Source organism: Chiloscyllium plagiosum, unplaced genomic scaffold (genome assembly GCF_004010195.1).
Source record: "Chiloscyllium plagiosum isolate BGI_BamShark_2017 unplaced genomic scaffold, ASM401019v2 scaf_10873, whole genome shotgun sequence".
NCBI classification, from domain to species: Eukaryota; Metazoa; Chordata; class Chondrichthyes; order Orectolobiformes; family Hemiscylliidae; genus Chiloscyllium; species Chiloscyllium plagiosum.
In genome coordinates, this window is record NW_025215300.1 from 50,855 (window position 1) to 62,427 (window position 11,573).

At 50.7% G+C, this 11,573-nt stretch overlaps 1 protein-coding gene across 1 annotated transcript; it reads left to right on the forward strand.

The window, feature by feature from the left end:
* The first annotated feature begins 1,007 nt into the window (after positions 1-1,007).
* On the forward strand, positions 1,008-8,669 carry LOC122548262 (phosphoglycerate mutase 2-like). The gene is made up of 3 exons (XM_043686793.1): positions 1,008-1,586; positions 4,567-4,747; positions 8,365-8,669. The coding sequence occupies exons 1-3, from the start codon at positions 1,023-1,025 to the stop codon at positions 8,532-8,534; spliced, it is 915 nt and encodes a 304-aa protein (XP_043542728.1). The 5' UTR covers positions 1,008-1,022; the 3' UTR covers positions 8,535-8,669.
* The last annotated feature ends 2,904 nt before the right edge of the window (positions 8,670-11,573 follow it).

Sequence of the window (11,573 nt, forward strand, 5' to 3'; positions counted from 1 at the left end):
ATCCCCCCCCCCCATCCCCATCCCCCATCCCCTGGGGGAGGGGCCAATGGGACGGTCTCTCCGCCCACTGGACCCTCGCTCACTGATTGATGGGGAAGGCGGGGCCAATGGGAATGTCTCCTCTCCCTCTGACCCGCCCCCCGGGGGGTGGTCATTGTCCGCGTTCCCGGACCCAGACCACGCCTACTCTGTGCGTGGGGTGACGTGAGGGCCAATGGGAGGTTATAGCGGACCCAGACAATGTCCACACCACCCAGCCGGGTGTGGTGAAGGCCGGCCCAATGGGGGGGTCTCCCGTGCCTCTGAGCCCCGCCCCCATGCGGGTATGTGGTGAAGTCCGGGCCAATGGGAGAGACTCCCGTGCCTCTGAACCCCGCCCTCATGGTGAAGTCCGAGCCAATGGGAGGAGCTTACGTACGCCAGAGCCCCGCCCCCATGGGGGCGTCGAGGTTCGTGCCAATAGGAGGGGGTGTTATGAAGACTGGGCCAATGGGAGGACCTCCCGTGCCCCTGAACACCGCCCCCAAGGATTGGTTGGTGAAGATCGAGCCAATGGGATGATCACCATGCCCCTGAGCCCCGCCCCCATGGGGGTTGAGGAGTAGCCCTGGCCAACGGGTGGGTCTCCTGAGCCCCGCCCCCGGGGATGGGGTGTGGTGTAACCCTCGCCAACGGGAGTGTCTCCCGTGCCCCTGAACCTCGCCCCTCCGGGCAGGGTGTGTGGCTTAACCCTGGCCAATGGGAGAGTCTCCCGTGCCCCTAAGCCCCGCCTCCATGGGGGTGCGGCTTAGCCCTGGCCAATGGGAGGGTCTACCGTGCCCCTGAGCCCCGCCTCCATGGGGGTGCGGCTTAGCCCTGGCCAATGGGAGGGTCTCCCGTGCCCCTGAGCCCCGCCTCCATGGGGGTGCGGCTTAGCCCTGGCCAACGGGAGGGTATCCCGTGCCGCTGAGCCCCGCCTCCATGGGGGTGCGGCTTAGCCCTGGCCAATGGGAGGGTCTCCCGTGCCCCTGAGCCCCGCCTCCATGGGGGTGCGGCTTAGCCCTGGCCAATGGGAGGGTCCCTCGTGCCCCGCCCCCCTCCCCCCACCCGGCGGTATAAAGAGCGTGGCGGTTGGCGGCGGGCGGGCGCGTGCTGCTGCGGACGGCCTGCGTTTCCCGCCCGGGTCGGCAGCGATGGCGTGTCACCGCCTGGTGCTGGTGCGGCACGGCGAGAGCACCTGGAACCAGGAGAACCGCTTCTGCGGCTGGTTCGACGCGGAGCTGAGCGAGCGGGGCGTGGGCGAGGCGCAGCGCGGGGCCCAGGCCCTGCGGGACTCCGGCTACCTGTTTGACTGCTGCTTCACCTCGCTGCTGCGCCGCGCCGTCCGCACCCTCTGGATCATCCTGGACACCACCGACCAGATGTGGCTGCCCGTCACCCGCTCCTGGCGCCTCAACGAGCGGCACTACGGCGCCCTGACCGGCCTCAACAAGGCGGAGACCGCCGCCCGCCACGGCGAGGAGCAGGTCCGCGTCTGGAGGCGGTCCTTCGACGTGCCGCCGCCCCCCATGGACGACCAGCACCCCCACTACTGCACCATCAGCAAGGTCAGAGGGCAGCGCGCCGCGGGGGGCGGTGGGGGGAAAGGTCAGAGGGTGGTCTGAGTGTGCCCCCCCCTCTGGGGGAGGGTAAAGGTCAGAGGGTGGTCTGAGTGTGCCCCCCCTCTGGGGGAGGGTAAAGGTCAGAGGGTGGTCTGTGTGCCCCCCCCTCTGGGGGAGGGTAAAGGTCAGAGGGTGGTCTGAGTGTGGCCCCCCCTCTGGGGGAGGGTAAAGGTCAGAGGGTGGTCTGAGTGTGCCCCCCCTCTGGGGGAGGGTCAAGGTCAGAGGGTGGTCTGTGTGGCCCCCCCTCTGGGGGAGGGTAAAGGTGAGAGGGTAGCCTGAGTGCGCCCTGTGGGGATAAAGGTGGGGGTTGGGGGAGGTAGGGATTAATGCTTTCCTAAAAGCTACCCCTCAATTGTTAATACCTGAAAGTGGGCTGGTAGGGTGACAGACCGGTTGTGGGATTAAATGAGTTTGGGTGGATTGATGTGGGGTGGGGTGAATTGTTCTGTGTGGTCAGTCTGCTGGCATACTGGGGAGACATCATTTCAGTGAAGGAGCACATGTGGTGCAGACCCCTGTTCTGTGCATGTGCTTAACAAGGCTTGATAACTCATCCTTGTTTTAGATGCAGCATTTGAATCCAGTGTGTGGTGGATTTGTGTAGGAAGCATGTCCACATTTTAACTGCTTTCAGACTCTCTCTTGTTCTCGTGCTCTCTCTCTCTTTGTCCACCCACCCTTCCCCCACTCCCACAGTGAGACGTGCAGTTCCCCATGATCCATTCTCTCTCACTGAGTAAAATGGAATGGAAACTCTTGTGCACCACATCCTCTGAATCAGTCGTTCTCTGAGCTACACCTCTCCCCTCCCTTTTTTTTTTCTTTTTCTGCTAATAACTGAATCATCAGATGTGGAACTAGTCCTCCCCAAACTCATCACTGGCAGAGTATCTCTTGCAGACTTGGCTGGGGGGGTGGGGGGAGGAGATGAGGAGGAGGCTAGCACTGGTGTTCCCTTGGAATTTTGAACATCAAACATTCTGCTTCTCAGGGGAGGGTTTATAGAGTTGTGCTTGCATTTTGAGTAAATGCACTTTTTTAACCTCTGCCAGGTGACTGCCTTTGAAAATACACTCTTTCCCTGCTGCCTGTCTTCCCATTGCCATCCTGTTTTACTGAAAAAAACAGGATTGCCCTGGCAATCTCTTTGACAAGATTGATCCTTCAGGGGTTAAGTTATGAGTGTCATACAGCACGGAAACTACCCTTCAGTCCAACATGTCCATGCCGACCCAGCTATCCTAACCTAATCTGATCCCATTTGCCAGCACTTGGCACATATCCCTCCCAACCCTTCCTATTTGTGTCCCCATCTGGATGCTTTTTAAATGTTGTAATTGTACCAGCCTCCACCATTTCCTCTGGCAGCTCATTCCATACACGTATCACCCTCTGCGTGAAATATCTTTTCCCCTCTCGTCTTAAACATATAGCCCTCTACATTTGGACTCCCCGACCGCAGAGAAAAGACTTTGTCTATTTACCCTATCCATGTCCCTCGTGATTTTATAAACCTCAAGTCACCCCTCAGCCTCTGATGCTCCAGGGAAAACAGCCCCAGCCTGTTCAGCCTCTCCCTGTAGCTTGAATCCTCTGACCCTGGCAACATCCTTGAAAGGGTGCAGAAAAGATTGACATGTTTAATATGTCTCTCCAGTATTCCAACAGTGGCCTAACCAATGCCCTGTACAGCCGCAACATGACCTCCCAACTCCTGTACTCAATACTCTGACCAATAAAGGAAAGCATACCAAACGCCTTCTTCACTATCCTATCTACCTGCGACTCCACTTTCATGGAGCTATGAACCTGCACTCCAAGGTCTCTTTGTTCAGCAACACTCCCTAGGACCTTACCATTAAGTGTATAAGTCCTGCTAAGATTTGCTTTCCCAAAATGCAGCACCTCGCATTTATCTGAATTAAACTCCATCTGCCACTTCTCAGCCCATTGGCCCATCTTGTCAAGATCTCATTGTAACCTGAGGTAACCCTCTTTGCTGTCCACTATGAATCTTTGCAACTTTGTCTTTCAAAGAGTTGTGGATGCACAACCATTGAATATATTAACAGTTGAGTCTCTGACAAACTACAAATTTATCAACTCCAGGGAGGGGGGGAGGAAAACAGTAGAGGCAGATTAAACTGTTGAGCAGCTTGAAATTATACAAATGGGGTCTGTCTTCTCTCAAATTTAGAAAGTTAAGATGTGACCTAATTGAAGTTTTCACCATATTAAAGGGAAAAGTCAGGGTAGGTAAATTATTTCCACTGTGGATTCCTGGAATAGGGGCATAGCCTGAGAATTATGGCAAAACTCCTTCAGAGAAATGTTAGGAAGCAGTTAAAGGTGTGCTTTTCCTCTATTTAAAGTCAGTTTTTTTTAAAAGGTGTCCTCTTTCAAAAAATAATTGAATATTTTCTTGGATGTTGATGCAGAATGAAAGGATGAGAGTTAGATTTGCTCACACTTAATTCTGTAGGAATACATTCTCTCATGGTTTGGTTTTGTGTGGTGGGTTTGAAGGTGTAATTTTGTTTTGAAATCGGTTTTTGATAACTCAATCTATTGTTAAAAAAAAAAGGTAATAATCCCTTGTGTGGAAACAGGCCCATCGGCCCAACCAGTCCACACTGACCCCCTGAAGAGTAACCCACCCAGACCCATTCCCTATTATGTCTGCCCTGACTAATGCACCTAATCTGCACATCCCTGAGCACTATGGCTAATTTCCCATGGCCAATCCACCCTAACCTGGTGGGAGGAAACCGGAGCACCCGGAGGAAACCCATGCAGACACTGAGAATGTACAAACTCCACACAGCCAGTCGCCTGAGGCTGGAATCTAACCTGGGAGGCAGCGATGCTAGCCTCTGTGTTGCCAATATTTATTTTTGCCTTTTTTATTCTCCCCCCCACCTCACAGGCACGTCGCTATGCAGATCTGAAGGCCGGTGAGCTCCCTGCCTGTGAGAGTCTGAAGGACACCATTGCACGAGCCCTGCCATTCTGGAATGATGTGGTCGTGCCACAGATTAAGGCAGGCAAGCGAGTGCTGATCGCGGCCCACGGCAACAGCCTGCGTGGCATTGTCAAACACTTGGAGGGTAAGTGGCACTGGAGTCCCCTTCTCTTTTTTAAAAAAAAAATCATTGGAATATGGGCACCTAACTGACTAGGATTGGCATCATCTCTCTCTGCCTGTGTGTGTGTCGGTGTTTATTGCCTGTCCCTATCAAGGTTGAGAGTCAACTACATTGCTGTGGGTCTGCAGTCATATGTAGGCCAGACCAGGTAAGGATGGCAGATTCCTTCCTGAAAGGAAGTGACTCAGATGGGCACCCCCCACAATTATTGATCGAACATTAATTCCAGATTTTGATGGAATTCAAACTGTGCATTCTGGGCTGGGATTCGAACCCCAATCTCCCCAGGGCCCCTGGATGAACAGTGCAGCAATAATACCACCAGCCCATCACCTCTCCTTTTAAGGGATTACTCCCTTAGTTCTGAAATTGGGTTTGGGGTGGAGAAAATGCTGATGGTGGGGAGTTATTTTTAAAAAGATCCCTGAGGGGAATCTCCTGCCAATAGTTGGGGTTCAAAAGCCTGCTGTGATTTTTTTTAATTATTATTTCAGTCCCTGTCTGTCCCCACGTCGCCCACTGGGTGCGGACTCGTGTTCCGGCTTATCCGAAAGCTTTCGCCCTTTAAAAGTCACTTTCAGGGCAGCATGAAGGTCTCGCTATATCCAGCACTGGGGATATTAAGTGACTGGCTGCTCTGGAGGTATTGATTACAACTGACCTTTGAATAACAGGAGGCTTCTTGTCCACCCTGGACTCAGAAGAGCATTGGGGCAAAGAGAGCGAGAGACTGTCTCTCTAAACTTGAAACAGACCCTTCAGTCCAAGTCTGTTTCCTTGCTGTACGTCTGTGTCTCTCTCTGTCTGTGTGTGTGTGTGTCTGTCTTATTGCTGTCACTTGAATACATGTTTGTTCTGCTTTCTCTCTCTATGCAGTGACACAGCATATCCTCTTTCCCCATGAACTCTTCCCTTATTGTGACTGTCCTGTTGGTTTAAAAACAACTATGGCCACACTTGGGGAGGGGTGCCTAACCAGATGTGGCGGAGTGAATCATTTGCTTTCCGTCTCTCTTCCTACTCGTGGAGGGTCGGAATGTTTTTTTTTGTTCTTTGGGCAAGAGAATGAGCATTCCTGGTACCCCAGAGGAAAAAGGAGCTGACGGAAGGGTCCTGGCATCGAAACATCGACTGTGCTGCTTGGCTTCTCCAGCTCCACGTCTGTCGATGTTGACTTAGACCCTTTTTTAGCCTGCCCAGTGTGTGGCATCGTTGAACAGACAGTGATTCCGGCAGCTCTGGGGCCAGTGTGTGACCAGGGAGGACGACACGTGTTTGTCCTCACCTGTGGATCCTTCCTCCAAATCCGGAGGACCTTCGGTGCTGCTGGGTCGGAATCCTGGAATTCCCTCCCTCAGGGCATTGTGGGTCAACTCGCAGCAGGTGGACTGCAGCGATTCAAGAAGGCAGCTCACCCCCACCTTCAAGGGGAAACTAGGGAGGGGGCAATAAATGCTGGCCAGTCATGTCCAATGAATTATATTTTAAAATGGAGGTGCCATTGCATTCCTGGGTATGTGATAACACCCCATCTCTGGCTCAACCTTAACTCTCCTGCTAACCAAATATTACAGCTGTGACACTACTCTGAATTTCTATAGATTATTGATACATCGAATCCCTTCAGTGTGGAAGCCGACCATACGGCCCATTGAGTCCACACTCTTCCTCCCTGAAGAGCATCTCCAACTAGACCCTCGCTCCCCTGTCTGTCCCTGTAACCCGACATTTTCCCCATGGCTAACCCACCTAGAGCCTGCACATCTCTGGACAGGACAGAGCAACTTAGCATGACCAAGTTCAGTGCAGGACACAAGTCCTGAAAGCACTTACCATGTGAAAGCCCAGTTCAGGTACAAGGTCCCAGTATTGAAATAGTAGCCGTCTAGATTAGATTCCTGACAGTGTGGAAACAGGCCCTTCAGCCCGACAAGTCCACACTCCAAGTAACCCACCCAGACCTGTTTTTTCCCCCACCTCTGACTAATGCAGCTAACACTATGGGCAATTTAGCATGACCAATCCACCCTAACCTGCACAACTTTGGACTGTGGGATGAAACCGGAGCACCCGGAGGAAACCCACACAGACACGGGGAGAATATACAAACTCCACACAGACAGGCGCCTGAAGCTGGAATCGAACCTAGGTCCTTGATGCTGTGAGGCAGCAGTGCTAACCACTGAGCCACCCCAATTTCTTTCCATGTAGCTGCTACTATGTTTTTCAGCCTGTAATGTCTTTTTAAAATGTGCTGGACTGTGGTAGCCTGTTTCAGACAGTCCACCCAGTCTCTAACATACACTAGTTTTTGAGGAAGGATTTGGGACAACTTTGCACATGGAATTTCTTGCGTGGTGTGGTGTATGCTTAGTAATAAGCCTGGCTTTTTATTTAATGTAGCATTTGACTGATTTTTGTTAAAAATCTAAACCCAAACTAACTCCTTTCTCTCCTGAAAGATGGGGCCACAGATGCATACCCTGGAACTCTGTCAAACTTAAGGGTATTGGCTACCTTTTAGGAGACTTCTACAGCGCTGGCTATTTTGATGCTCCATCAGTGATGCTGAGTCAGGTTTATGTAAAACTGACCAGGTTTCCCATTCTGGAGAGGTCACTCCTCTTTTCCCCCAACCTCAACCCCAGCAGCTCTTCAAACCTGAGGCTCACGTTACCGTTACTGACTGAGTGACCGCTCCCTCTCATTGAGATTGCAGTGCTATTAATAACCGCAGCACACCCTGAGTGTGTAACCCAAGCCAGCGAAGACTTGCTCGGTAAATGTCAGAGGTGTTGGAAGGCGTTCCTGTCACTGACCTGGGCAGGGTTGATCTAGGGACTAGATAGTCGATATTAAACTTGAGCCGGACAGCATTAATGCTTTCTCCCCTTGAATCCAGTCTGGAGACTACCTTTTCCTACCATCTGTAATCCTGGACCCTCTGCCTTTTGGTCATTTAGAATGTTCTAATACATGCCCTCTTCCTCACTTTGCTTCTCTCTCATTTTGAATTCAGCTTTTAGCTGACAGATCACTTCAGTGCACCAGCAGAAGCTCTTGTGACATCTTTTTAAAATAAAAGCTATTGAAATGGAGGCCTGCAGAAAATCTGTGCATCAGTATTGCAGTGTCTTAAGATGGTTACCACTGCTGCCTCATGGTGCCAGGGACCGAGGTTCAATTCCAGCCTCTGGCAACTGTGCAAACTCCACACAGACATTCTCCCCCAGTGTCTGTGTGGGTTTCCTCCAGGTGCTCCGGTTTCCTCCCACAGTCCAAAGACGTGCAGGTTAGGGTGGATTGGCTGTGCAAAATTACCCACAATGCCCAGAGATGTGCAGTTTAGGGTGGATTGGCCGTGATAATTGCCCACAGTATCAGAGGATAATGTAGGGTTTCGGGGAGAGCACTGTTTGGAGGCTCTGAACTCAATGGGCCAAACAGACTACTTCCACACCATCAGGTTTTGATATATCACTGCTGTTTTCACAGCCTACAGCGCAGTGTGATGAGTGACTGCTGCTGCTTCTCAGTGTCCACTTGAGTTTCACTGCTGTCTCTCTTTCCCCGTTCAGGTATGTCTGACGCTGCCATCATGGAGCTCAACCTGCCCACCGGTATCCCCATTGTCTACGAGCTGGACGCAAACCTGAAGCCTACGGGTCCCATGAAGTTCCTGGGGGACGAGGCAACTGTGAAGGCAGCCATGGAGGCAGTGGCATCCCAAGGCAAGGTCAAGAAATGAAAGCCCCAGATTTCAGACAAAAGCGAGCATTGGGCACTGTGACAGGTGCGCAATGCTGTGCTCACATCATGTTGTTGTTTTTTAATAAAGCATTGCTGTTATTTATCACTTAAATTAAACCTAACCCTGATGCCATCTGCTTCTGTCTCTCTCATTTTGTCACCAGCCATGACCAGGCCCCAGCACAGTGGCTCAGTGGTTAGCACTGCTGCCTCACAGCACCAGGGTCCCAAGTTCAACTTCAGCCTTGGGTGACTGTGTGGAGTTTGCACATTCTCCCCCATGTATGTGTGGGTTTCCTCCCACAATCCAAAGATGTGCAGGTCAGGTTGAATTGGCCATGCTAAATTACCCACAGTGCCCAGGGATGTGCAGCTTAGGGTGGATTGACCATGCTAAAATTCCCATAGTGCTAGGTGCATTAGTCGGAGGGACATGGATCTGGGTGGGTTACTCTTTGGTGTGGACTGATTGGGCCAAAGGGTCTGTTTCCACACTGTAGGGAATCAAATCTAAGCTGTTGCTTGTGTTGGACTGAACTGCCTGTCCCTGAATTACTACACTTCTGGACTTATTTACATGACCAATCGGTCATGTCTGCTTAACTCTAACACACTCAGGGTCACGTTCAGGCGAGATGTGTTCAGGGCACGGATTGCTGTGAAAACCTGGAGCCTCATCATATTTCTGATCCTCTAACTCCTTCCTATCCCACAAAGGATTTCTTTTGCCGTTGTTCCTGGTTCTTGTCCACTGTTTGGTGTCTGTCTTTTTTTTAAAATTATATATTGTCTCTTTTTTTTTTTTTCCCCCCCAATCCCTGTTTCTTCTCCCTCTGTTACCTTGCAATTTCTGTTTATGCACCTGACCTGATACCCCCTTTCCCCTCCTCCCCCCCCCCCCCCTTGAATTTTTGCCTCTGTTCTGTGGTTCTCATGCACCTCTTCCATCACATCTGTAATGGTGGTGTAAAAGAACAGACCCATTTCCTCCACCTGTACTCTACTCTGTATTAATCCAATGACACCCACCCTGCCCCCTGTTGCATGGATGTAGGAAATCCTATTTCAGTCATCGATGTACAGCTTGGTAACCGCTCCTTCGGTCCAACCCGTCCAGGCTGACCAGATATCCCAACCTAATCCATTCCCATTTGCCAGCACCCGGCCCATATCCCTCTTAAACCCTTCCTATTCATGTACCCATCCAAATGCCTTTTAAATGTTGCAATTGTACCAGCCTCTGGCAGCTCATTCCCCACACACCACCCTCTGCATGAAAAAGTTGCCCCCTTAGGTCTCTTTTATATCTTTCCCCTCTCACCCTAAACCTGGTTCTGGACTCCTCCCACCCCAAGGAAAAAACTTTGCCTCTTTACCCTATCCATGCCCCTCATGATTTTATAAACCTCTATAAGGTCACCTGTCAGCCTCCGCTCCAGGGGAAATAGCCCCAGCTTGTTCAGCCTCTCCCTGTAGCTCAAACCCTCCAACAGTGGCCACATCCTTGTAAATCTTTCAGGCTCCACAACCACCTCCTGATAGGAAGGAGACCAGAGTTGCAAGCAATATTCCAAAAGTGGCCTAACCAATGCCCAGTACAGCTGCAACATGACCTCCCAACCCCTGTACTCAATACTGTGACTGATAAAGGAAAGCATACCAAATGCCACCTTCACTATCCTATCTCCCTGCGACTCCACTTTCAAGGATTTATGACCTGCACTCCAAGGTCTCTGTTCAGCAACACTCTCCAAGACCTTACCATTAAGTGTCTAAGTTCTGTCCTGATTTACTTTTCCAAAATGCAGCACCTCGCATTTATCTAAATTAAACTAATCTGCCATTCCTCAGCCCATTGGCCCATTTGATCACGATCCTGTTGTAATCTGAGGTAACACTCTTCGCTGTCCACTACATCGCCGATTTTGGTGTCATCTGCAAACTTACTAACTGTACCTCTTATGCTCGCATCCAAATCATTTATGTAAATGACAAAAAGTAGAGGGCCCAGCACCGATCCTTGTGGTACTACACTGGTCACAGGCCTCCAGTCTGAAAAGCAACCCTCCACCACCACCCTCTGTCTTCTACCTTTGAGCCAGTTCTGTATCTAAATGGCTAGTTCTCCCTGTATTCAGTGAGATCTAACCTTGTTAATCAATCTCCCGTGGGGAACCTTGTCGAATGCCTTGCTGAAGTCCAGAGAGATCACATCCACCGCTCTGTCCTCATCAATCTTCTTTGTTACTTCTTCAAAAAACTCAATCAAGTTTGAGAGGCATGACTTCTCACACATAAAGCCATATTGACTACCCCGAAGCAGTCCTTGCCTTTCCAAATACATGTATATCCTGTCCTTGCCCACCACCAAGGTCAGGCTCACCGGTCTATAGTTCCCTGGCTTGTCTTTACTGCCCTTCTTAAACAGTGGCACCACATTTGTCAACCTCCAGTCTTCCAGCACCTCACCTGTGATTATCGATGATACAAATATCTCAGCAAGAGGCCCAGCAATTACGTCTCTAGCTTCCCACAGAGTTCTCGGGTACACCTGAGCAGGTCCTGGCGATTTATCCATTTTTATGTGTTTCAAAACATCCAGCGCTTCCTCCTCTGTAATATGGGCATTTTTCAAGATGTCACCATCTATTTCCCCTCATTCTATATCTCTCATGTCCTTCTCCACAGTAAACACTGATGCAAAATACTCGTTTAGTATCTTCCCCCATCTCCTGTGGCACCACACAAAGGCCGCCTTGCTGATCTTTGAGGGGCCCTATTCTCTCCCTAGTTACCCTTTTGTCCTTAATATATTTGTAAAAACCCTTTGGATATACCTTAATTCTATTTGCCAAAGCTATCTCATGTCCCTTTTTTGCCCTCCTGATTTCCCTCTTAAGTAACTCCTACTTCCTTTATACTCTTCTAAGGATTCACTCGATCTCTCCTGTCTATACCTGGCATATGCTTCCTTCTTTTTCTTAACCAAACCCTTAATTTCTTTAGTCGTCCAGCATTCCCTATACCTACCAGCCTT

Coding starts and splice junctions, on each gene's coding strand:
- LOC122548262 (XM_043686793.1), top strand. CDS start 1,023: ATGGGGGTGCGGCTTAGCCCTGGCCAATGGGAGGGTCCCTCGTGCCCC. Junction 1,587..4,566: donor ACTACTGCACCATCAGCAAG/GTCAGAGGGCAG, acceptor CCCACCTCACAG/GCACGTCGCTATGCAGATCT. Junction 4,748..8,364: donor CATTGTCAAACACTTGGAGG/GTAAGTGGCACT, acceptor TTCCCCGTTCAG/GTATGTCTGACGCTGCCATC.